General features: G+C 49.4%; 8 protein-coding genes across 8 annotated transcripts; 5 read left to right on the top strand and 3 right to left on the bottom strand.

Annotated features, from left to right (window-relative positions):
• Nucleotides 1–2: 2 nt before the first annotated feature.
• On the bottom strand, nucleotides 3–3,518 carry H6S33_007135 (uncharacterized protein; the record flags this gene model as incomplete). The annotated part of the gene is made up of 1 exon (XM_044838483.1): nucleotides 3–3,518. One exon carries the CDS (start codon nucleotides 3,516–3,518, stop codon nucleotides 3–5), a length of 3,516 nt encoding a protein of 1,171 aa, XP_044689299.1.
• A 323-nt stretch (nucleotides 3,519–3,841) lies between these two features.
• On the bottom strand, nucleotides 3,842–6,010 carry H6S33_007134 (uncharacterized protein; the record flags this gene model as incomplete). Its single annotated transcript, XM_044838482.1, has 1 exon — nucleotides 3,842–6,010. One exon carries the CDS (start codon nucleotides 6,008–6,010, stop codon nucleotides 3,842–3,844), a length of 2,169 nt encoding a protein of 722 aa, XP_044689298.1.
• A 1,880-nt stretch (nucleotides 6,011–7,890) lies between these two features.
• On the bottom strand, nucleotides 7,891–9,185 carry H6S33_007133 (uncharacterized protein; the record flags this gene model as incomplete). Its single annotated transcript, XM_044838481.1, has 3 exons — nucleotides 7,891–8,152; nucleotides 8,231–8,752; nucleotides 8,812–9,185. 3 exons carry the CDS (start codon nucleotides 9,183–9,185, stop codon nucleotides 7,891–7,893), a joined length of 1,158 nt encoding a protein of 385 aa, XP_044689297.1.
• Nucleotides 9,186–11,206: 2,021 nt separating this feature from the next.
• On the top strand, nucleotides 11,207–13,360 carry H6S33_007132 (uncharacterized protein; the record flags this gene model as incomplete). The annotated part of the gene is made up of 1 exon (XM_044838480.1): nucleotides 11,207–13,360. The coding sequence occupies one exon, from the start codon at nucleotides 11,207–11,209 to the stop codon at nucleotides 13,358–13,360; it is 2,154 nt and encodes a 717-aa protein (XP_044689296.1).
• Nucleotides 13,361–13,688: 328 nt separating this feature from the next.
• H6S33_007131 (uncharacterized protein) lies at nucleotides 13,689–15,488 on the top strand (the record flags this gene model as incomplete). Its single annotated transcript, XM_044838479.1, has 1 exon — nucleotides 13,689–15,488. One exon carries the CDS (start codon nucleotides 13,689–13,691, stop codon nucleotides 15,486–15,488), a length of 1,800 nt encoding a protein of 599 aa, XP_044689295.1.
• A 141-nt stretch (nucleotides 15,489–15,629) lies between these two features.
• H6S33_007130 (uncharacterized protein) lies at nucleotides 15,630–17,204 on the top strand (the record flags this gene model as incomplete). Its single annotated transcript, XM_044838478.1, has 1 exon — nucleotides 15,630–17,204. The coding sequence occupies one exon, from the start codon at nucleotides 15,630–15,632 to the stop codon at nucleotides 17,202–17,204; it is 1,575 nt and encodes a 524-aa protein (XP_044689294.1).
• A 4,947-nt stretch (nucleotides 17,205–22,151) lies between these two features.
• Nucleotides 22,152–23,188, top strand: H6S33_007129 (uncharacterized protein; the record flags this gene model as incomplete). Its single annotated transcript, XM_044838477.1, has 2 exons — nucleotides 22,152–22,330; nucleotides 22,834–23,188. 2 exons carry the CDS (start codon nucleotides 22,152–22,154, stop codon nucleotides 23,186–23,188), a joined length of 534 nt encoding a protein of 177 aa, XP_044689293.1.
• A 167-nt stretch (nucleotides 23,189–23,355) lies between these two features.
• On the top strand, nucleotides 23,356–24,100 carry H6S33_007128 (uncharacterized protein; the record flags this gene model as incomplete). The annotated part of the gene is made up of 2 exons (XM_044838475.1): nucleotides 23,356–23,765; nucleotides 23,872–24,100. 2 exons carry the CDS (start codon nucleotides 23,356–23,358, stop codon nucleotides 24,098–24,100), a joined length of 639 nt encoding a protein of 212 aa, XP_044689292.1.
• Between the last annotated feature and the right edge of the window lie 2,043 nt (nucleotides 24,101–26,143).

Raw genomic sequence — 26,143 nt, 5'->3', positions numbered from 1 at the left:
AGCTAGTCTTCCCTAGTCCGCTGTCGTTTCAGAGGTCGTCTCGAGTCGGTGACTGGCCCTTGACTTCGCGTATGGGGCCGAGTGTTGGTGACCGGTTTGAAGTTCTCATCTAAGAGTGCCTCTTGAGGGTCGGGTGTTGCTAGTCGTTTTCGTGTATTCTGTTGCCTGCCCGGATTGGGGTCCTCTCGATAAGGTCTCAGCAACATCTCGTGGAATACGTCATGAACCTTCCATTCTGCCGGAAGATTCAATCTATAAGCCCTATTTCCTACAGCCGCGGCAACCTCGAAGGGGCCTGTAAATTTATCCGACCATTTATTGTAACCGCCGAGGTTCCGAGTATCCAGCAAGACCTTTTGACCGGTTGTGAACCGCTGAACTGCTGGCCCTGGCCTTGACGCCATCCTGTCAAAAGTCTTTTGCAGCGTGTCTCTCGCTGACTCATGGGCTAGGAGAAGGTCTTCCAGGTAGGTGTTTCCCTTATCATCCAGCTGTCCGATCTTCGCATCCGTTGGCCAGTCTGTTCGTGGGTGGAAACCATAGTTACAGTAGAACGGCGATTGTCCTGTTGACGAGTGTTTCGCATTATTATATGCATACTCGCAAATCGGTAGTAGGTCCTTCCATTTCTTTCCTGTTCCGGCGGTATAGGCCCGGATGTAGGATTCGAGGTGCTGGTTGGTCTTTTCTGTTTGTCCATCCGTCTGTGGGTGGAACGAGGTCGAGAGCCTTCTGCGAATCCCTAGTCGTTCTGTGACCGCAGCCCAGAATGCCGATACAAACTGTGTTCCCCTGTCAGAGACAATGCTCCTAGGAAGGCCGTGAAAGCGCCAAATATCCTTGACAAAGGCGTTAGCGGTCTGTTCCGCGTTGATTCCCGTCATTGGAATGAAGTGAGCCATTTTCGTAAAACGATCCACGACTACCAATACGTTACGGAATCCTGATTTCTCCTTTGGCATTTCTACTACGAAATCCATCGAGATATCAGTCCAAGGTGTGGTGGCTAACTCTAGGGGTTGAGGGAGTGACAAGTGTCTCCGACGTTGCTTGGCTCTCTGGCATACATCGCAAGTCTTGACGAAGTTGGCTACATCCGTGGACATTCCTGGCCACCAGTAGTTCCTATCGATCAACTCAAGGGTTTTATCCCTTCCTAGATGCCCCGCTACGGGTCTGTCGTGATGATCCTCAATGACTTGTCTGACCGCGTATCCTGGCACTACCCAACGACCATCGTGGGTGGCCTCATTCGATCCCGGGGTCCATTCAGTGGCAAGCTCCGTTATTACGGCATCAGCTTCCTCTGTCCCGAAGACTTCAAGGTTTGCGTCAGGGAGAGGTTCATCCCGGAACACTCTCCGAACCCATTGTCTGTCCTGTTCATACCAGTCTTGTAGTGGCTGAGGCAGCTCAATACCTGGTATATCGTACCACTGATCCAACGGAGTCCATCCTTCTTCGGGGTTGCCAATGATTTCAGGGCCAGTTTCTACACTGGTCCGTGATTTCCTGACAAATTGTTCTGCGCTGAACAACTGTTTTACGGGTTGTTCACGCATTACTCCCCCTTCCATAGCGAACTCTGGGCGCCTTGTAAGTGCATCTGGCTTGCCATTCTTTTCGCCTGGTCGGTAATGAATCCTGAAGCGAAAAGGTGCTATCTTTTCGGCCCATCTGGCTTGTCTTCTCGACAACTTCTTGGTCGTTGTAAAGTACTGTAGGTTCTGATGATCTGAATGTATCTGGATAGGAATATCCGTTCCTTCCAGCCAATGTCTCCAAGTCAAGAGAGCAGAAACTATAGCGAGCATCTCCTTGTCATAGATCTCGTAGTTTACCTCTGCCTCGTTGAACTTGCGAGAGTGGTAAGCTACCGGGTGTAGCATACCGTCCTCGAATACCTGAGAGAGTACTGCGGCCTCAGCCCAGTCACTCGCGTCAGTTTCTATGATCGCTTCACGGTGTTCGTCATAGTGTCGTAGTATTGGAGCAGACGTAAACCTCTCCTTGAGTTCGTCGAAAGCGCTTTGCTGTTCGCTGCTCCATCGCCATACGGAACCTTTCTTCAAGAGATCGGTCATCGGTCGGCAAACTTCGGAGTACCTGTGGATGAACCGTCGTAGGAAGTTGGCGAATCCAAGGAAACATTGAAGTTCCTTGACCTTGGTGGGTGGTAACCATTCCGTGATTGCCTTCACCTTCTTAGGCGAGACCTGGTTCCCTTTCCCTGATAGTACGAATCCCAGGAATTCTACCTCCTGTTTGTACCATTCCGTTTTCTCGAGGTTCCCGTATAGATGGTGTTGTTGCAGTCGCCCCAATATTTTCCTCACCAGAGTCGTATGCTCTTCCTTAGTCTTTGAATATATTAGAATATCATCCAAGTAGACTACTACGCCTTGATCTAGAAGATCCTTGAATATGGTATTGACCATGACCTGGAACGACGCCGGTGCATTGGTTAAGCCAAAAGGCATTACCCTATATTCAAAGTGGCCGTACTTCGTTCTGAAAGCTGTTTTCCATTCCTCACCAGCGGCAATCCTAATCAAGTTATAGCCGTTTTTCAGGTCTATCTTGGTGAAGAACTCTGCTCCTTTCGTCGAATCGGCCAGCTCTGTCATGAGTGGGAGGGGGTAGCGATTCTTGACCGTGATAGCATTTAGGCCACGAAAGTCTACGCATAACCTCAGTTTTCCATTGGCTTTCTTTACGAACAGGATCGGTGCTGCTGCCGGGCTGGTGGAGGGGACTATTTTGCCAGAGGCTAGCATTTCGTCCAAGTATTCCCGGAGTGCCTTTTGTTCCACTGGGGAGAGCGCATAGATTGGTCCCCATGGAGGCTGCTTTCCTTCCACAAGGGGAATGGTATGGTCCCATTCTGAGTGATCAGGTAGTCGATCGGCTCCCTCCTTAGAGAAGACGTCGACGAAGTCCTGGTACTCCATTGGTATAGCACTAGCGAGAGCCTCGCCTACCAATGCCCTTGCCCAGAAGGGGTGTTGCTCGAGCATCATCTGTGTCTCGGGTGACGACCTCAACAGCCTGATGACCAGCTCTTCTGGGTCTTCTTCGTATATATCATACATGGTCCTGAAGCATCCCTTCACTTGACAATTGATGTTGTCGAAGGTAACTTTGTTCTGACCCCAATGTATGGTAGGTTGATGCTCTTTGAGCCATCGATGTGGTATGACGAGGTCTTCTCCTGCGAAGGAGCCAACCTCACAGACGATGTCTCTGTCTAGATGGTTGCCGACGCGGAGGGTAAGAGATTGGGTGATATGAGTGCCGGAGTTAGGCATAGGGGTACCGTCAGCCTGTCTGATGATGAGGGGCTTGGGTCGAGGTTGAGTTGGGATCTTTAGGCGATGGACACAGTTCCAGGACATAACCCAGTCCTCTGTTCCGCTGTCTAGGAGTGCGTTGACTGTTTCTGTATGTTGGGTACTAGTTGCGGGGTGGTTCCAAGAGATCTCAATCTCAAGGCGGGTTTCTTGGTTGTGTGAAGACATGTTCGTATGTTTTGAAAGTGTAAGGTAAGGGGGGTTGTTCTTGATGTTGATAGTTCTTGTTCTGAGCGCGGGGCGAGGGAGTTTATATAGAAAATTCGAGCGTTGATCAAATCATAGTACAACACTTATACGCCAGGCGTTTTCGGAATGTAACCCCGCTTCTCGAAATGTATGTAGAGAGAATTTAAATTGCGCAAAATAACAAAACCGATAGAACATAACATAACCCGATCCCTTAGAAAAGTCCTTCTTCCAAAACAGAATAGAAAAGCCGTAACACAACATAGAATAAAACACCGCATAAATAGAGATACCCAATCAATTTAGTCCTCCAAATTCGTAATCCTTGCCCTGAATGCCTCATTTTGTGGCCCCAATTTTCGTTTCTTATCACCCTCCCTTCCGTGATCCTTTCTCCCGGAAGGATATTCTTTTCTCTTCAGGTTCGTCAACCTGACCTTACTCGTCGCCACGCAATCCTTTACGAAGTGGTTATCTCTACCACAACGGAAACACTTTCCTTCCTTCTGCCATTTCTCCTTTTCTTCTTTGGTGACACCTAAGTCATCCGAGGTCTTGGAGTTGTTGGCTGATGCGGGAAAAGTTTTCCGAGGATTTGCGTTGTTGCGCGATTTCCGCCGTTCCGTTTTTTCCTCGCGAGGTTTCACAGTGTCTTTACCTCGCAGGATTTCTTTCCGAGCCTTCACCTCATGGTCCTTGCGTCCGACTTTTCGTACCCAGGCTAACCAGTCCACGAAATCATTCGGTTCCTCAATCGCATTGGAGAGCCGTTGTTCCAGCGAGGAGTTTATTCCTGTTAGGATCATGGATCTCATGACAACTGGTCCAACTCGTGCGTCCCATTCTAGGTTCTGCATCTCATTGATGTAGTCGTCGATTGGGCCAGTTTGCCGGAGTCTGTCCATCTTCTGCTTGGCCTGTTCCTGACTCGTGCGGTTGCCGTATTGGGTACGAAGTTCCTGCTTGAACTGTTCCCAGGTTCCGATACTGCGATCCACAGCTAACCTCTCCGTAAAATTCCGCCAAAAGTTTGCCGCACTACCGGTAAACTCGAGGGATGCCCACATAATCTTAGTGCCATCATCCCATTGGACCTTCTTCTGGAGACTGATTAGAATCTCCATCTGGTCGATCCAGAGTCTTACGTCTTGATCGGCTCTTCCGGAGAAGGGGATATTGGCCTTTTTGGGCGCATCACCTATGGTGGCGCGAGGGGGGTGCGAGAGTTCTTGCTCTCGTTGGCGCCTTCTTTCGTGCCTTCGTTTCTTACGTTCCAGCCGCTTGCGGCGTTCGCCTTCCGAATCTGAGGAATCCGATGGGGATGATCCGGGTGCTTCCGGGGCGTTACCTCCCTTATTGCCATTTCCGTTACCTCCACCTTGTGCTCCTTGACTTCCTCCCTTGTTGCCATTCCCGTTACCTCCTCCTTGTGCTTCTTGACCTCCTTGCTTCCCTTGTTGGCCTGGGTATTCGAGGTCTTCACTGGATTCGGAGCCGGCTGGAGGGGCGACTGGTTGTTGGGGAGGTGGTCTAGGAGGTGGGCCTGATCCACCGCCACCCGTCTCTGGGGCCAGTGGTTTTTCCGCAGCCGCTTTACGGGCTGTTTCCTTCATCTGCTCTATCATTTCTTCTAGAGCCGTCCTTGTCCCAGAGAACCCATCTACCAAGGAGACCTGCTGCTGCATGGTCCTCTCCAATTGTGCCAGTGTAGCTGATACGCCGTCTGGGACTTGGGCTGGGCCTTCTTTCGGCAGCCTTTGAATCCAGTCGGCCAGCATAGTTATGTGCTGGGCCTGCTCTTCCTGCCGCTGTTGGTGGGCCCTAGTGGTATTGGCGATCTGTTCCAAGACTTGGCCGAGGTTCGTAGTGGTCGCGGCTGTTTCTGCCCGCACTTGAGCGAGGATGTACCCCTCTCGGCGCTCCCGTTCTTCTTGGTCCTGGTTGAACTTCGTCTGCAATTCGCGGATGAGTTTGGTTTGCTCCTCGTGCTGCTGGGTAAGCTGTGCCGCGTGTTGCCGAGTAATTTCCCTGATTGCGGGTAGGTCTTGGACGCTCACAGTGAGGTCTCCAAGTCCGCGACTCAGTTGCTGAACCACTGGGGCTCCTCTCCGTTCGATTTCTTGCCCGATGATTTCTCCAAAGGGGTGCTCGATCCGGCGTTCCTCTACGTCCATATCCGTATCCTCGTCTTCGTCCGTTTCCCTGGGGACCGAGGGCCTCGGAATAGAAGATCGTTCTCTGATTGGCGTTTTGTATGGGGAATAATCTCGATAGTCCCCTTGCCTGCGGGAGCGGGGTTGGCCATAGGATGCGGCCGGCTGAGTCGATCTGAAGAGGTCGCTGATCGGCATGTCCAGATCCCTCCTGTGGCGCTGTCTCGCCTGGGTTTCGACTATACCTCGATCTCTCACGGTGATCGAGCTCTCCATGTTGTAGTCTTCCTCCATTTGTTGCTGATGACCCCTTGACATCGCTAAGTTGCTCGATTCTGAGTTGTGGCTGTCTTCTGCACCAGGGTTGAGCGACGAACCAAGGGACGGAATGAGCTAATCCGTGGGATTGCTGACTGAGGGTGACTTTGATGGGGAAAAGTTCGGGATAGTTGAGGATCTCCGGGTCGTGTTCTTCGAACGTGCAAGTAGTACCTGCTTCGGCAAAAAACCCGGCGTACTCAAGGTATCCGCAATAGAGGTGTTCGGCACTGCCTCTGCGAACGACAAAAGAGGTGGTGCAAGTAAAGTTGTTGATAGCTGCTGTTGCTTCTCGGGGATGCATACGGTATCAAAGAATCCTTCTAATAGACTACTTTCTTATTCTTTTACTTGAGCGCACGGTGACTATCCGCCACAAACAAAATACTCTCAAGTATCGGTCTAAGCAAGTAGTTGTCTTATCGGGACGTTGATAATATGCGATCGGTAAAATAATAGCGTAGTGGATAAGGTACAATATAGTGTTTGGGGAAATGCCAATGCTAAGCGATAGTTCTGTAGCTTTTAAACTTGTAATATTGTAAACCGGATTCCGCTCGCTGAGTGACTGATGATGCCACTAAGACGAGGCGGAATCCTTCCCTATTTATACATATTGGAACCTATGCCAAGGCCCGCTTTCTAATACTAATGAGATGACGATAATAGAATAAGACAATCAACCCGAAGATAACCCCAATAGGAAAAGCGGCCCCGCATAGTCCCGGTCATCTATTCTAATTCCGACACGTAACCATAAACCCCGCAATTGCCAGTAACCGAGCTGTATCATGCTATTGTCCTAGAGCTACTTCCCTAAGTAGAATGGCCTGCAGCCATAAGCCCCGCTTCTATTCCGTTCCGGGTGAGACACCCAATAGTAAGCGTGCCCTCACAACAGCCTAATACTAGTGTGGTTGCACCCGGTGCCCCCACACCCCTCGGTACCTTTCTATGCTTGTTCCCTCGTTACCCGACCGTACTCGCATCACAACCCATCACTCGTATTATCCTTATTCCTTGACTTTAGGAGCAGTGTTCGTGTTTCCTGTAACATCTGCTCTACCGGAAGCTATACTGGTAGACTTTGCTTCCTCAATCAGCTCAATATTCTGAATATCTCTACTCGATCGTCGCCTGGTTACGGCAGGCTTTACTTTCTTCTTAAAGTTTCGCAAAATCGTGCTTAGCTTGCACTTATAAAAACTCAGGCTTTCTTTGCTACGCCGATTTCTCAAAGGATCTGCTCGACAGGTGTTTTTAGGGGGTAACAGGCTTACGTTTCTTTCACGATACTTGGTGTTGACCTTGCTAAAAGATCCCGTTATCTGATTTACTATGACTTCACTATGCATAAAATATCATCGTGAAGCCATAAGACTAGCAATCACTTTCGTCTCTTTAAATAGAAGGCTATGCAAAATGGTGTAATGGATCATAGACTTTCGAATATACAGGCGGTGTGATATCACAAATGTCACCCCTATTGACAGATCTTTGCCGTTTCTGTCATGTCTAGGATCAAATTGGTCGAGTTTGGTTCATGAACGGGATCAAGAATTTACATGGCTTACTCCATGGTTTTCCTCCCTGGGAAAATTGGTTGTCTGAATTGATATAAACATACCGCGCGCCATTTTTCAATTCTTCTTTTAAGAAAGCTAGGACACGGTTATCAATATGTTTTGTCTTGTATATACATAGTGCTATTAGGCACGTTGCTTTTTGGAACGAATCAATGCTTCAACTATAATTTCAATTACATTTCCCCAGCACTTTCCAAACGCCCAACCCCGAAAACCCAACATCGAACCAAAGCCACCAATTCCTCACAAGGAACACTACCACCCCCACCCCACCCCGAAACGGTCTAGCCAAATTCATCCACAAACCGTCACCCTCCTCCTCGGCCTCAACACCCGCCACGGTGAAAGCCACGGCGTCAGTCCCCGCCTGTCTCTGCGCTCCACATCCGCTCCCCACTGTATCAACAGGTCAATCATCTTCCTATACCCAAGATTCGCCGCGGTATGCAGCGCGGTGTCGCCGGAGATGTCGGCTTCATTGACCGGTATCTGCATGGTCAGCACATAGTAGAGGATCTGTTCATCGCCGGTGACTACGGCGGTGTGGAGAAGACTTCTGGAACAGTCATTGGTATCAGTAAAACGGATTGGAAGGATAGGTAGGTGTTCCCTAGAGTGGATAGAATCAACTTACCTCCCAAGTTTGTCCTTGACCTTCGTGTTTGCCCCAAATTCCAACAGATTAGTTAATATCGGTGCCGCCCTCAGCGACACCGCGTATGCCAGCGGCGTCCCGAAATCTGGATGGTTCTGATCGACGTTGTAGCCGCGCTGGAGCAGATCGTACACCTTTTTCTTATCTCTATTTCTGACAGCATCGTGTAGGGAATATTCCGGCGCAGTGAATAGAGGAGGAGACGGCACCGGGTATAGTGCTATCGAGGGCACGACGTTGTGGTAGGGCATGGCAATAATGGGAGCTGGTGCTGTCAGATTATGGTTCGGGGGCGGTGTACCGCTGACACTTCGCGTTGATGTTTCGTTGGCCAATGTCCTGCTGCGTGTGGGATGTGGGTTACCGCCGGTGTTGGTTGCGGTCGAACTGGTAACATTTGCCGACCCAGTAACATAGCTCCCGAAATCCCTCACCGCAGCGTCTCTTGTAAACCCCCCCACAATCCCACACCTCTCATCCGAAGACTCCACGAACATCGCACTATATCCAGCCTTTCTCAGCTCCGTAAACATATGTGAAGGTCGGAAGAGCACACTAACCTGGCAAACAGCAGTAGCGTCAACTTATGACTCATCAGCTCCAGCAGCAGCGAGCTCAAAGTCTTTTCCGTGCATGCGTATTTTATGCCTTCCCGGAGCTTGCTGCCATGTGAGGCAACGCGGTCCAGCTCACTGTGCAGGTCGGAGAGTGTATTGCCGGCAGCGATGAGGGCGTCTTTGAAGGGATCAAGGGGGGGCGGGGGGGATGTTTTTGTCTGCAGGTTGGTGACGATGCTTGTGAAGATCTTGACCTCGCTTTTGAGATTTTCAATGGCGCGACGGGCATGTATGACGTCGGAGACGAAGCGGTTCAGCATGTCACTGACCTGGAGTCCAGTGGCTAGAAGGCCGCTTAGGGAAAGTGCTACCTCCATACCTTTTTCCTAGGTTATGCGATGTTAATAGAGCAGTAACTCAGCGTCCGACGTTGTCCTCGCTGCGAATATGTGAGATCTCCAGCCTACTGTGAGCCTAAGCAGCGATAAGCTACTTCGTAAGGGAGATGAGATATACCTTCCTAAGCAAGCAAACCAGCGCCTGTGCTTATTGTAGAAGAGGAAAATGAGTGCCACCCGAGAACCTGGAAGATAAATGTTCTACCTATTTGTAGCTCTCGCCGAGCCCCGCTTTTACCCCGCTTGCTGACATCATTCAAAGTGTTGTTTGAGAACGAGCGTATCAAGGGCAGCCAACTGGTGTTCCGTGCGCAGTGGTGCGCAATGCAGCGCGACTGAGAGCATGATTGGCCTGGTCAGGTGATACCGGCCACAGCCGTGGCAATGACCGCCGCCAACACTGGCAGGAAGGCCAGTTGGCTCGAATGACAACAAGAAACGTAAAGCATGGTTGTGAGCCGCGTAGAAGCAAGTAGACACGCTCCTCAAGTAAAGCTCCTTTCATTTGTTTGTGAGATGCAAAGTCCTCGATCCGCCACATGGGTAGTCTAAGAGTAGGATGTGCAATATTCCATGAGACGACTCCTAGGATCCTCCCACGAATCAGGCTGTTGATACTCCGCAAGTCCTAGCTAGGGCCTTAGCGACCGACTGGGAATCTGTGCCAAGAGCACGTAACTATAAGCGCCAATAATGTCTGCGCGTTCTTGCATCCATCGAGTGACAGATCATGTCGCACCAGGCCGAGCCAAGGAACACTTGACCCATTGCAAACCCTCGTACCATCCAAGGCAAGGTCTCTCGACCGTTCTATCTTTTATTCTTCTCTGCTCTTCTTTGAAGGACCACTACACACATTCATCTCCTTGTCAGATTATAATCCCGGAGATACTCAACATCACGCGCGTGCCCGCGCCCTTCCCCGGGTTTCAAGATCTGCCTCGGATCTTGTTACAGGAAACACGAACACTACTCCTAAGTTAAGAAATAAGGATAATATGAGTGATGGGTTGTGATGTGAGTACGGTCGGGTAACGAGGGAATAAGCATAGAAAGGTACCGAGGGGTGTGGGGGCACCGGGTGCAACCACACTAGTATTAGGCTGTTGTGAGGGCACGCTTACTATTGGGTGTCTCACCCGGAACGGAATAGAAGCGGGGCTTATGGCTGCAGGCCATTCTACTTAGGGAAGTAGCTCTAGGACAATAGCATGATACAGCTCGGTTACTGGCAATTGCGGGGTTTATGGTTACGTGTCGGAATTAGAATGGAGGAACGGAACTATGCGGGGGTGCCTTTCTACTGAGGTTATCTTCGGGTTGATTATCTTATTCTATTATCGTTATCTCTTTAGTATTAGAAAGCAGGCCTTGGCATAGGTTCCAATATGTATAAATAGGGAGGGTTCTGCCTCGTCTTAGTGGCATCATCAGTCACTCAGCGAGCGGAATCCGGTTTACAATATTACAAGTTTAAAAGCTACAGAATTACCACTTAGCATTGGCATTTCCCCAAACACTATATTGTACCTTATCCACTACGCTATTATTTTATCGATCGCATATTATCAACGTCCCGATAAGACAACTACTTGCTTAGACCAATACTTGAGAGTATTTTGTGTTGCGGATAGTCACCGTGCGCTCAAGTAAAAGAATAAGAAAGTAGTCTATTAGAAGGGCTCTTTGATACCTTATGCATCCCCGAGTAGCAACAGCAGCTATCAACAACTTTACTTGCACTACCTCCTTCATCGTTCGCAGAGGCAGTGCCGAACATCTCTATTGCGGATACCTCGAGTACGCCGGGTTTTTTATTGAAGCAGGCACTACTTGCACGTTCGAAGAACACGACCCGGAGATCCTCAACTACCCTGAACTCTTCCCCATCAAAGTCACCATCAGACAGCAATCCTACGGATTAGCTCACGCCGTCCCTTGGTTCGTCGTTCAACCCTGGTGCAGAAGACAGCCACAACTCAGAATCGAGCAACTTAGCGATGTCAAGGGGTCATCAGCAACGATCGGAGGAAGACTACAACATGGAGAGCTCAATCACAGTGAGAGATCGAGGTATAGTCGAGACCCAGGCGAGACAGCGCCACAGGAGGGACCTGGACATGCCGATCAGCGACCTCTTCAGATCGACTCAGCCGGCCGAATCCTATGGCCAACCCCGCTCCCACAGGCAAGGGGACTATCAAGACTATTCCCCGTACAAAACGCCAATCAGAGAGAGGTCTTCTATTCCGAGGCCCTCGGTCCCCAGGGTAACGGACGAGGACGAGGATACGAATATGGACGTAGAGGAACGCCGTATCGAGCACCCCTTTGGAGAAATCATCGGGCAGGAAATCGAACGTAGAGGAGCCCCAGTGGTTCAGCAGCTCAGCCGCGGACTTGGAGACCTCACTGTGAGTGTCCAAGACCTCCCTACAATCCGGGAAATCACTCGGCAGCACGCTGTGCAGCTTACCCAGCAGCACGAAGAACAAACCAGACTCATCCGCGAATTGCAGATGAAGTTCGACCAGGACCAAGAAGAACGGGAGCGCCGCGACGGGTTTATCCTCGCGCAAGTGCGGGCAGAGACAGCTGCAACCACTACGAACCTCGGTCAAGTCTTGGAACAGATCGTCACCACTACTAGGGCCCACCAACAGCGGCAGGAAGAGCAGGCTCAGCACATAACTATGCTGGCCGACTGGATCCAGAAGTTGCCAAAAGATGGCCCAGCCCAAGTCCCAGAAGGCGTAGCAGCCACACTGGCACAATTGGAGAGGACCATGCAGCAGCAGGTCTCCTTGGTAGATGGGTTCTCTGGAACAAGGACGGTTCTAGAAGAAATGATGGAGCAGATGAGGGAAACAGCCCGTAAAACGGCTGCGGAACCACCACTGGCCCCAGTAACAGGTGGCGGCGGATCAGGCCCACCTCCCCAACCACCCCCCCAACCACCAGTCGCCCCTCCAGCTGGCTCCGAATCCAGTGAAGACCTCGAAGACCAAAGCCTAGCACCAAGAAGCAACCCTAAGCATAATAGCCAACAAGGGAAGCAAGGAGGTCAAAGAGCACAAGGTGGAGGTAACGGGAATGGCAATAAGGGAGGTAATGCCCCGAGAGCACCAGGATCATCCCCATCGGATTCCTCAGATTCGGAAGGCGAACGCCGCAAGCGGCTGGAACGTAAGAAACGAAGATACGAAAGGAGGCGCCAACGAGAGCAAGAACTCTCGCATCCCCCTCGCGCCACCGTAGGTGATGCACCCAAAAAGGCCAACATTCCCTTCTCCGGAAAAGCCGATCAAGACGTAAGACTCTGGATCGACCAGATGGAGATTCTAATCAGCCTCCAGAAGAATGTCCAATGGGATAACGGCACCAAGATTATGTGGGCATCCCTCGAGTTTACCGGTAGTGCGGCAAATTTTTGGCGGAATTTTACGGAGAGGTTAGCTGTGGACAGCAGCATCGGAACCTGGGAACGGTTCAAGCAGGAACTTCGCACCCAATATGGCAACCGTACGAGTCAGGAGCAGGCTAAGCAGAAGATGGACAAGCTCCGTCAAACTGGCCCAATCGACGAGTACATTAACGAGATGCAGAACCTGGAATGGGATGCACGAGTTGGACCAGTTGTCATGAGGTCCATGATCCTAACAGGAATAAACTCCTCGCTGGAACAGAGGCTCTCTAACGCGATTGAGGAACCTAATGATTTCGTGGACTGGTTAGCCTGGGTACGAAAAGTCGGACGCAAGGACCACGAGGTGAAGGCGCGGAAAGAAATCCTGCGAGGTAAAGACCCTGTGAAACCTCGCGAGGAAAAAACGGAACGGCGGAAATCGCGCAACAATGCAAATCCTCGGAAAACTTTCCCCGCATCAGCCAACAACTCCAAGACCTCGGATGACTTAGGTGTTACCAAGGAAGAGAAGGAGAAATGGCAGAAGGAAGGAAAGTGCTTCCGTTGTGGTAGAGATAACCACTTCGTGAAGGATTGCGTGGCGACAAGTAAGGTCAGGTTAACGAACCTGAAGAGAAAAGAGCATCCTTCCGGGAGAAAGGACCACGGAAGGGAGGGTGATAAGAAACGGAAATTGGGGCCACAAAATGAGGCATTTAGGGCAAGGATTACGAATTTGGAGGACTAAATTGATTGGGTGTTTCTATTTATGCGGTGTTTCATTCTATGTTGTGTTACGGTTTTTATTTGGGAAAAAGACTTTTCTAAGGGATCGGATTATGTTATGCTCTATCGGTTTTGTTATTTCGCGCAAATTCAATTCTCTTACACACACTCTGAGGATGGGGTTACACCCCAAAATGTCTGGGGCGTAAGCGTGGTACCATGATCTTCATCAACGCGTGAATTTCCTATATAAACCACCTCACCCCGCGCTCAGAACAAGAACTATCAACATCAACCCACTCATACCCAAGAACAATCTATCTTACCTTACACTTTTTTAACATACGAACATGTCTTCACATCATCAAGAAACCCGCCTTGAGATTGAGATCTCTTGGAACCACCCCGCAACTAGTACCCAACATGCAGAAACAGTCAACGCACTCCTAGACAGCGGAACAGAGGACTGGGTTATGTCCTGGAACTGTGTCCATCGTCTAAAAATCCCGACTCAACCTCGACCCAAGCCCCTCATCATCAGACAGGCTGACGGCACCCCGATGCCTAACTCCGGCACTCACATCACCAAATCTCTTACCCTCCGCGTCGACAACCATCTAGACAGAGACATCGTCTGTGAGGTTGGCTCATTCGCAGGAGAAGACCTCGTCATACCACATCGATGGCTCAAGGAGCATCAACCTACCATACATTGGGGTCAGAACAAGGTCACCTTCGACAACATCAATTGTCAAGTGAAGGGATGCTTTAGGACCATGTATGATATATACGAAGAAGACCCAGAAGAGCTGGTCATCAGGCTGTTGAGGTCATCACCCGAGACACAGATGATGATCGAGCAACACCCCTTCTGGGCAAGAGCATTGGTAGGCGAGGCTCTCGCTAGTGCTATGCCGATGGAGTACGAGGACTTCATCGATGTCTTCTCTAAGGAGGGAGCTGATCGACTACCTGATCACTCTGAATGGGACCATACCATTCCCCTTATGGAAGGAAAGCAGCCTCCATGGGGACCGATCTATGCGCTCTCCCCAGTGGAACAAAAGGCACTCCGGGAGTACCTGGACGAAATGCTAGCCTCTGGCAAAATAGTCCCCTCCACCAGCCCGGCGGCAGCACCGATCCTGTTCGTGAAGAAAGCCAATGGAAAACTGAGGTTGTGCGTAGACTTTCGTGGCTTAAATGCTATCACGGTCAAGAATCGCTACCCCCTTCCACTCATGACAGAGTTGGCCGATTCGACGAAAGGAGCAGAGTTCTTCACCCAGATAGACCTGAAAAATGGCTATAACTTGATTAGGATTGCTGCTGGCGAGGAATGGAAAACAGCTTTCAGAACGAAGTACGGCCACTTCGAATATAGGGTAATGCCTTTTGGCTTAACCAATGCACCAGCGTCGTTCCAGGTCATGGTTAATACCATATTCAAGGATCTTCTAGATCAAAGCGTAGTAGTCTACTTGGATGATATTCTAATATATTCAAAGACTAAGGAAGAGCATACGACTCTTGTGAGAAAGGTATTGGAACGACTGCAGCAAAACCATCTATACGGGAACCTCGAGAAAACGGAATGGCACAAACAGGAGGTAGAATTCCTGGGATTCGTACTATCAGGGAAAGGGAACCAGGTCTCGCCTAAGAAGGTAAAGGCAATCACGGAATGGTTACCACCCACCAAGGTCAAGGAACTTCAATGTTTCCTTGGATTCGCCAACTTCCTACGACGGTTCATCCACAGGTACTCCGAAGTTTGCCGACCAATGACCGATCTCCTGAAGAAAGGTTCCGTATGGCGATGGAGCAGTGAACAGCAAAGCGCTTTCGACGAACTCAAGGAGAAATTTACGTCTGCTCCAATACTACGACACTATGACGAACACCGTGAAGCGATCATAGAAACTGACGCGAGTGACTGGGCTGAGGCCGCAGTACTCTCTCAGGTGTTCGAGGACAGTATTCTACACCCGGTAGCTTACCACTCTCGCAAGTTCAACAAGGCAGAGGTAAACTACGAGATCTATGACAAGGAGATGCTCGCTATAGTTTCTGCTCTCTTGACTTGGAGACATTGGCTGGAAGGAACGGATATTCCTATCCAGATACATTCGGATCATCAGAACCTATAGTACTTCACAACGACCAAGAAGTTGTCGAGAAGACAAGCCAGATGGGCCGAAAAGATAGCACCTTTTCGCTTCAGGATTCATTACCGACCAGTGGAAAAGAACGGCAAGCCAGATGCACTTACAAGGCGCCCAGAGTTCGCTATGGAAGGGGGAGTAATGCGAGAACAACCCGTGAAACAGTTGCTCAGCGCAGAACAATTTGTCAGGAAATCACGGACCAGTGTAGAAACTGGCCCTGAAATCATTGGCAACCCCGAAGAAGGATGGACTCCGTTGGATCAGTGGTACGACATACCAGGTACTGAGCTGCCTCAGCCACTACAAGACTGGTATGAACAGGACAGACAATGGGTTCGGAGAGTGTTCCGGGATGAACCTCTCCCTGACGCAAACCTTGAAGTCTTCGGGACAGAGGAAGCTGATGCCGTAATAACGGAGCTTGCCACTGAATGGACCCCGGGATCGAATGAGGCCACCCACGACGGTCGTTGGGTAGTGCCAGGATACGCGGTCAGACAAGTCATTGAGGATCATCATGACAGACCCGTAGCGGGGCATCTAGGAAGGGATAAAACCCTTGAGTTGATCGATAGGAACTACTGGTGGCCAGGAATGTCCACGGATGTAGCCAACTTCGTCAAGACTTGCGATGTGTGCCAGAGAGCCAAGCAACGTCGGAGACACTTGTCACTCCCTCAACCCCTAGAGTTAGCCACTACACCTTGGACTGATATCTCAATGGATTTCGTAGTAGAAATGCCAAAGGAGAAATCAGGATTCCGTAACGTATTGGTAGTCGTGGACCGTTTTACGAAAATGGCTCACTTCATTCCAATGACGGGAATCAACGCGGAACAGACCGCTAACGCCTTTGTCAAGGATATTTGGCGTTTTCACGGACTTCCTAGGAGCATTGTCTCTGACAGGGGAACACAGTTCGTTTCGGCATTCTGGGCTGCGGTCACAGAACGACTAGGGATTCGTAGAAGACTCTCGACGTCGTTCCACCCACAGACGGATGGACAAACAGAAAAGACCAACCAGCACCTCGAGTCCTACATCCGGGCCTATACCGCCGGAACAGGAAAGAAATGGAAGGACCTACTACCGATTTGCGAGTATGCATATAATAATGCGAAGCACTCGTCGACAGGACAATCGCCGTTCTACTGTAACTATGGTTTCCACCCACGAACAGATTGGCCAACGGATGCGAAAATCGGACAGCTGGATGCCAAGGGAAGCACCTACCTGAAAGACCTTCCCCTAGCCCATGAGTCAGCGAGAGACACGCTGCAGAAGACATTTGACAGGATGGCGTCAAGGCCAGGGGCAGCAGCTCAGCGATTCACAATCGGTCAAAAGGTTTTGCTGGATACTCGGAACCTCGGCGGTTACAATAAATGGTCGGACAAGTTCACAGGCCCCTTCGAGGTCGCCGCGGCTGTAGGAAACCGGGCTTATAGGTTGAATCTTCCGGTAGAATGGAAGGTTCATGACGTGTTCCACGAGATGTTGTTGCGACCTTATCGAGAGGATCCCAACCCTGGCAGGCAACAGAACACACGAAAACGACTCGCAACACCCGATCCTCAAGAAGCGCTCTTAGATGAGAACTTCAAACCAACCATGAATACTCGGCCCCATACACGGAGTCAAGGGCCAGTAATCGACTCGACTCGGCCTCCGAAACGACAACGGACTAGGGAAGACTAGCTCGATACCTTTCCTACTCTATGACTTTTCCCACAGGGTTTTTATCATAGAGAGGTTTTAACGGTCGAGGGCGACGTCTAGGAAAGGGGAGTAGTGTTACAGGAAACACGAACACTACTCCTAAGTTAAGAAATAAGGATAATATGAGTGATGGGTTGTGATGTGAGTACGGTCGGGTAACGAGGGAATAAGCATAGAAAGGTACCGAGGGGTGTGGGGGCACCGGGTGCAACCACACTAGTATTAGGCTGTTGTGAGGGCACGCTTACTATTGGGTGTCTCACCCGGAACGGAATAGAAGCGGGGCTTATGGCTGCAGGCCATTCTACTTAGGGAAGTAGCTCTAGGACAATAGCATGATACAGCTCGGTTACTGGCAATTGCGGGGTTTATGGTTACGTGTCGGAATTAGAATGGAGGAACGGAACTATGCGGGGGTGCCTTTCTACTGGGGTTATCTTCGGGTTGATTATCTTATTCTATTATCGTTATCTCTTTAGTATTAGAAAGCAGGCCTTGGCATAGGTTCCAATATGTATAAATAGGGAGGGTTCTGCCTCGTCTTAGTGGCATCATCAGTCACTCAGCGAGCGGAATCCGGTTTACAATATTACAAGTTTAAAAGCTACAGAATTACCGCTTAGCATTGGCATTTCCCCAAACAGATCTCTGTACAGCTCGATGTCGATTCTCGGGAATAGCAGGTGCAGGTCGCGACTATGCCTGACCTCGCTTCGAGACACATGTGGATCAGTTCATGACAGTGAAGCTCGTCGACCGAAAAGAAAAAGGAAGAACTGAATATTAGTTCCTTGGATACTGATCTGAATTGTGGGAGCTCCGGAGTAATTTATCACATACCAGACAAGAGAAGGTAACTATAGATATTCTTTCCAAATTCCAATCCTAACTTCTGAAGAAGGTTTTTCCAGTCTCTTTGAGCGCGTTGTGTGGCGTTCAGTTCGATTGGGTCAAAACAGATGAACACAGGTGAGGATTGTTTATAAGAAGTCTAGCAGTTCTAGTCTATAAATAGTCCTAAATCTAGTGTAACACCCTCTAATAGCCCGGTAAATGCATCAATTATATCTTTTGCCATACAAGTAGAATAATAAAAGGCATAAGATGAGACGATAAAGCACATTTATAGACGATGTCTTGTGTGAATATATCCGTGGATAGTTTTACTTACGACTTTACAACCTGTAATACCTTTTACCTACGACTTTGCTTATTACTTTGCCACTTCCGAACCCTTTTCTATTTCCAACAGAAAATATTTTTTTTCCGATTAAGTACTCACCAGAATCTTGAGATAATGGATATCTGAATCTGAATATATCAATAGGATCACCAGATGCTCTCCTATATTAATGGGCTTGTGACATTTGGGGGATACAATTTAAATTTAGAAAATGCGTTGTTCAATTCGAATATAGAGGTATTTCTGACTTTATAACTCCTGCCGTTGTGTGATTTCCTTAGTCATTATATTGGATAGTTTTGTCAAATGAAGCAACTGAAGCTCCGAATGCGATCAGAAGTACTAAAGCTACCGAAGCTTATTCCCTTGCTGCTAGGGGTACACTTGTCTGGTATATTTTTGGTAAGATCGTTGGTAAAATCGTTGGTAAAGTAGTCCAATTTCCCTAGCTACAACTTTACTAATATATTTACATACTCAAAATTACTATACAATTGAGAAACAAATTTCCCGATATATCTAATAAGTATATAGATATACCGATATGCAATGTGTTATTTAAAGGTTTTGATTGGCCAGGTTTGAGGGATTTTCTTTTTCTCTATCAAATATGTTTGTTAGTAAGTAGATATTCTATCAAATATGTTGGAGTTAGTAGATATTCTATCAAATATGTTTGAGTCAGCCAGTAGATATTGGTTCCAACATACCTTGAGTCAACTAAATAGTATATCAGATATGTGCATAGGGCATTTTGGGGTTTCAGTGATCTTAAGCGTTGGTAAACTGATATAGTTTAAGCCATAACAGTTCCTACTCCGGCCAAAGGCCGGAAAATGCTTGTAGCAAATAGTCTTGCAAAGGTTTGGAAACGGAAGGTAGAGAGTCACAGGGAGCATGTTGCAGAACTCTTCAAAGCGACTCTTTACACCATCCGATCCCCCCGATCCCCTCCGATATCCCCGCACTGCCGCCAACCATGAGCGGGGATAGTATTTCTCAGACTGCTAGACCTTTCCTGTGGTTTCCAATTTTCCCCCCCGTCCAGGTCAACAGGTGGTAGTCTAGTTAGACAATGCCGGGTGATGAACGATCAGTGTCCATTTCGAAAGTATAAGGCGGGCGATGATGACATACGCCACCTGTTGAGTATCCAGCCTCAGGTCTTGGCACTGTTCTAATCTCCTGGCCAACGTACCCTCCCCACTAACCTTGATTCCTAGTACGTCCCTCTCACTAAACGTTAACTACTGAGATAGGAAATTGGTGAGTGGGACAGTATTGACAAGTGGGGCCCCAGTGGTCAACGTTGATCACTGGTACGGCTTCAAGATATACTTCTAACGTCGAACCTGTCAGCCAGTCGAACCTGTCAGTCAGAGATACGAGGTGTATAAATCGGGTTACAGTCAAACTCATAATCCTGTTCATAAGAGATGATAAGACATTTTGTATTCACGCAGGAAGCGATAGTACACATTTCATCCCGTGATGTTTCACCGGGAGTCTCTTCTGTGGGTTTTTTGATTAGGTGGGGAGTGGCAGCTAAGTCTTGTTGCCCTATACTTGAGGTATGGCTAAACGAGTCGGTGAATGGTGTCCAAATGGTTAAGGAACATGGTATCCGGTGGTGGCTAGGGCCCCACTGATCCACGAATTTGGCTTGTATTGATTACTGGGGCCCTAGTGATCAATACGGTCTCATTGATCAACGGGTTGTCCCAGCCAAAAATATTGATGGCTGGGATTTGTTGACGAGGAGGTCAGAATAGCGCCAACCTTGATACTACCTGCTCAAGAGCCAATTAGAAGTACGCTGGGCATGAGATAGATGATAGACAAGTTGCAAGAGGATTCCCTCACTAAATACGCTGGCTATGAAGTAGGCACTGCATTTCGAATCATTTTCAACGGTGAGCACGTGTAAACCAGACCGTATCCCCGTGATGCGCTGGTTTTGGGACCATCTCCAAGTACTGCGTTCGAATAATGGTTTCTGATTTATACAGAGCGCGCTCAGCGTAAGCAACCACTGGTGGCCAAGTGTTATCTCGCCTCTCAAATTGAAAGTTGTCGTTAATTAAAAGCAGAATGCCGCCATAACTCGAAAAATTGGCTAGATAAAAATTACTTGTACAAGAAACTTCTGGTGCAGATTGATGCCATTCAACCAATCACTCAAGTGGTAATCCGTGGACAGAGATAGCCAATTTTTCGAGTTTTGGCGGTAGACATGATGGTGCGAAATAAGACCTCCACACATACGTCATATCTTAGGCGATGCCTGTTACTCTCAGTAGCCCCCGGCAGCTGCCGTTAGCGTCATGCAGGTACCGAGCAGGGATCAGTGGGTCATGGGTGGTATGCAGGTACGGATCTACCCGAAGCGGGATGACGCAGCTGGTTGTACCAACTCGCGATCGAAAGTTGCTTTCTTCGACCCACTAATCCGACGCCATGGCGGCCAGATGACGGGACTTGAATCAATAGTAAATCCCGACTAGTGTAAACTACCTTTTTCTGAGCGCACTTGTCGTCGTTTTTCGTCTTTCTCGATATTTAATATTTCGTCCTACAATTGCATAGATCTGACTCGTCTTGTGCGCTTCTCTACACTATAAGGTAGTATTCTTATACGATAGACTAATTTTCCTACGCTCGTGGACTATCTTACTAAACCAGCCAAACTACGGATAAGCCGCCATTCAAGGCTAACTCTCAATCCACCTCAACGAGAGCAGCAAAGGCATCAAAACACAATATAAGGTACCTGGTCCTCTGATCCTCCGAACCTTTATACGCAGGGATGGTGGGTAATGAGCTCCTGAGACGTAGTCGATGCGGAAAACCAGGTAAGGTTAGGGTTAGTTCGTATTGGTCTTCATATATCACTCGCCAACTCCTCTCACCGGTGAAGCTGCCAAGCTTTAATGAGGCCACATTACGACCGCGCGCTCCAAGGATGTCTCAGAAGTACACTATCTCTGCTCCTGAGACCCGAAAGGACACGTTGTGTCATGGCGGAAGCTTGGTGTGGAAACGCCGGAGGTGGCCTTGCGGGGGTTGGTGGTAGGTAAGAAAGAGGTAAAGTGATCCGGCAGGAGGTGGGATTGCGGGGTTGATGTATTGATTGGTCAGTGAACGTTGGAAGTATGTGCGGTATTATGGCTACTTTTTTAGTTCATGAATACTGACTTCCTCTCCCCTCTCCTCACAACCTTGTTCCCTGAAGAAAGAGGAGTTTAAGGAAACTCAACGGACACAAGCATTGCATTGACCCAGCGTCCCATCGGCTTTTTGGCGGCGGCGGGTTTAGTACCCACTATATACCTACCGACGCTACTCTCCAGTGACAATAAGAGAATTGACACAGCTCGGCAAAGGAGGGAAGCGGAAGAGACCGCAGCGAGGATCACAAGAGCACAAGTCGTGCACTCAAGATCCCCTAATGTGCGCGCATGAGGAATTCACAAGCATGGATTGCAATCCAGCGGTCGCGCGGTGTGGTGCGGGGTATACGAATAGATATGTAGATGTTTTAACACGTTTCAGGAGGACTCGGTTGAGCACATGTGTTAGGTTTCCGAGAGCCTATAAAACTACGGCGCAGCAGCCCACTTGATATAACTATCATCACTCTTCCTTCCTGCATCTAAGCAAACAGCCGATAAATAGGTCTTAAACACCAATAGCTCGCGTCCGGCGGGGGTGCGTCACCGAATCTCACTCGGGTAACTCCTTATATGAGAGAATCGGAAGATTTGGCGCGCAGTAATGGAATATCTAGTAGTATCCGGCTGGAATATATGTCTGGGCTACAAATACAGCTTTTGCAAATTGTGGAAATTGATGAGAACTCAATTCCCAGCGGTGAAGATCACGGGAAAGGTGCGGGAAAGCAGAACACTCTGTCGGCGTTCCGGTACGCCCTTAGTTGAGTATTGAAGTCATTTCAGCAAACAGACACCGCCATACTACCGTTGCCACAGCGGTGGCTTACCGGAGGTCTTCGGTCACACCACAAATTCCAGTTCGACCACTCATATTCGCCGTGGCGTCTGCGGTGACGATATTTGGCAGCCTTGACTACGGTCGCTTCCAAACAAGCTTCTAGCCATCAACGATGCTCTTAAGCGAGGTCGGGGATCCTAGGATAACTATCATTCTACAAAGAGTGGAATAAGAACCAGTGCTTTGCTTTGGAAAGGTAGAGCTGTCTCATCTGCGCCCTTCTTCTTTGCGTGTCCTTGCATAAACTGACAGTTAGAAGTTAGCGAGTCTGCGCTGCTTCAGCACTTTCCACCAACCCCCCCCCCTCTCCAACCAACGAAAATCATGGAATTCGCCGCCTCCATCGCCGGCCTCATCTTAGTCGCCACGGAAATCACTAACCCGTCACCCGCTTCGTCAATTCCGCGCACCAAGACCCCGCGGCAATCACGTTCCTCACCAGCGAGGTCTCCACCTTCACACACATCCTCGCCACCACCCCACCCTCAACCTCCCCTCCCTTGGCTCCTCGGACACGCATCTCTCCGCCGCCCTCTCCGCCGCCCGCTGCACGCTCACCGACCTGCAAAGCGAGCTCGCTAGAATGACCGCCGGCGGAGGCGCCCGCTTCTGGGAGCGCGTGAGGTATGCGAGTGCTGAGAGCACGCTGACGGCGCTGGTGGGCAGGCTGGGCTGCCATAAGCTTAGGCTGCTGCTGTGTCTAAATTTCTTGACGAGGTTGAGTCTCTTCCCCTGTTCCATGAAGCGTGGAGAGGACTGTGCAGCTTAGGGAGTGTGTAGGGCTGAGCACGCCGGCTGCAAGAAGGTGACGCGGAGAATCATTAAAGCGCTTAAGCGGTAGAGCGCCTCGGTATCTTCGCTTGACAGTGCTGGTACGGTGGCCTGGAGCTCGAGCATCACGTGCTCCACCACGTCGACCACCAGCGGCGCATATACATGCCAGCCCACCGCAACCAGTACCAGCACAGCACTACCCCCGGCGAACTGCGCGCCGCCATACTACAACTACGCCCCACCCCCGGCTCCACACCTCCACCTTCTGCCGCGCCTTGCTACACCTACAACTACAACTGCATACCCACCGCGACCCCCGCAACCACCCCCTACTTCTACTACTACTACGACTACTACCTCTTTACCCCCCTTTTCCCCTTTTCACCAGTCCCCCCACATATTCCCCCGTTCTCTCCGACCCTTACCCCCCCTCACGCAGCGATCGCCTCCCGCGCAACCCAGACACTCACCGCACTCCTTGCGCAGGTCTACAGCCCAAACACAAACCACCCAACCCACGGCAAACCCCTCTCCTACGCCGTCCACACGCAGCACCTACCATCCGTTGAGATGTTGCTGTTCGGGGGCGCTAATGTTGGTCAAGAGCGTCATGGAACAGCAAGTCCTCACTCATTCTGGCTTCTTCCCCCCAGTGCTAATAATGCTGACGCACGACAGAAGCCTGTTACACTCAGCGTGCTACTATGGCGACGAGATGATCGTGGGGTATCTTTTAGCGATGGGCGCAGCGGTGGGGGATGTGGATGGCGAGGGGCACATGCCGGTGAGTGTGGCAATAGGGGCGGGGTGGTTGGGGGGTGGCGTTACTGAGGGCGTGGGGTGCGGGGGCGTGAGGGGCGGTGGCAGGGGTGCGGCGGTGGGAGGTAATTTTCGTGGTGGTGAATAGTCGTTCCGGCGCGGTCAGTGGTGTTCTCTTCGCAGTCCAGTCTACTCGGACTACACTGTCTACACATTCTCTTATTCGTTAGCCTATTTTTGCATTTTCCCGCCCTGCCCCTGCCTGCCCCTTTCCGTTACCGATCCCTCATAGCACGTAGTCTAGGAGTTGGAAAATACTTTTTACCCAGATTTTTCTTTTTCCTTCTGGTCGTCCTGGCCAGCAAAAAGTAATTAGTTTTTGGTTTAGAAATAATATTATGGGGATTTTTCATAAAACACATTTTTCACGGTGGGCTTGGCCCGTAGTGACATCAGTGGATGGTGCTGCGCTGGGTGGGAGCGTGATGGTGGTGGTGGTGGTGGTGGTGGTGGTGGTGGTGGTGGTGGTGGTGGTGGTGGTGGTAGTCATGGAAGGGTTAGGGTTCTTACAATCACCGAGCTTTCACTCTAGGGTTAGCTCGTCAACGGATGCGACGCTTGCAATCGACGAACTACTACTTACGGCCATACCCTAACGTCGGTTGCTCATGTGGTGGTGGTGGTGGTGGGTGATCTGATTAGATGTGGTGTGGGTGTGAGAGGGGGGTGGTGAGTGCCAAGACATACCTCACGACATATGTATGTACAAGTAGGGTGTGAACTTGGCGCTTGCCTGTACGGTATTGTATCGTGGATATACGAGTATTTAGATCATTCTATACATAGCGGTAGAACTCGTACCAAGGCTCCCCCAGAGTCAGCTATAATTTATCAATCTGCGCAGCCTGGCTCGATCAGTCTGGTCCATAACCTCCCCAAAGAAAATTCAAAAGGTTCGGCTTCTCCCTTTTTTTTTTTTTTTTCTTAAGTAAGAATGTTCTAATGAAACTCTAATGGTACAAAAATTATTATCGTAGCATCTCTGGTTGTTGAAATGGGACCAGGTTCGGGGAGTATCGGGAAGTTCTTCGATCCCCGGAGTCTGATGGGTCGGGATAACAAATCGCCATTTTTCTCAAGTATGATCAAGCACAGGATTAAAATATAGGCTATAAGGTATTCATGCTGCATTCCTATAGAGATCTTCTGTCTGTATCTCTGATTTCAAGATCTACATATTGGGACTGGTGTTCTATGTCCAGAAATCTCTCGGGATTGGGTTCCGAACTTCCGATGCCCGATCATCGGCCCATCACTATTCGAGGTCCCTACTGAAGATGCGCCGGTATCCTTAACAGGCATGTCCATGTGGGGGGCGGGTTCTATCTTACTGTAGCATTAAATTAGAGAAGAAAAATATCTTGAGAGGTACCTTTCGCCATGGTTCTGGGTCTTTATATCCAGACTCCGTAGGACAAAAAACTACAAAAATTACAAAATTACGGCGGAGCCTTGGAACGAGACTACCATAGCGGTAACCTCTCGCTCTTTGTATGTACCGGTAGCGCGAGTAGATCATTCTGTGATATAAAAAGGGTTTGGGGACGAGCTTTCACTTTAGGGTTAGTTCGTCAGCGGATGCGACGCTTGCAATTGACGAACTACCACATACGGCCAGACCCTAAGGTCTGTTGCTCATGTGGTGGTGGGCGATCTGATTAGGTGTAAGGGGGTGATTGAGTGCCAAGACATATATTTACATACAAGAAGCTTGTAGGCTTGGCGCTTTTCTGTACGGTATCGTGTCATGAAATTAGGAGCATTTTAGTTTCATCCAATTAGTATCTCGCTATACTGCATACACAATGTATTTTAGATCTTTTAATTCATTGGCCGCGTTTTAGATGTTTTCGTTTTCGAGCTACTAGTATTGACTCGAGAAACGTTATGTTGGAGGGTATGTACTTGGTGGAGCCTACCCTTTCTTTTTGTTATTGAGTTTCATTATTCTGTGCTTATAGTGTTTCTGTGATGTATACCGTAGAATCTCAGGAATAACGAATCGGACTGGGCTGGAATACCACTTACCCGTTGGTCAAGACGACCAAGAGTTACGCTTTGGGTCTATCGGATTGAGTCTCAACCTTCATTTGACCAATTTGAAGCCCAGGATTCCCTGTCCAGTTCGATT

Source organism: Morchella sextelata (assembly GCF_020137385.1).
Source record: "Morchella sextelata strain SCLS chromosome Unknown scls_22, whole genome shotgun sequence".
Taxonomy (NCBI): domain Eukaryota; kingdom Fungi; phylum Ascomycota; class Pezizomycetes; order Pezizales; family Morchellaceae; genus Morchella; species Morchella sextelata.
Note: the sequence above shows the minus strand (reverse complement) of the source record. Positions and strands in the feature narration are given on the sequence as shown.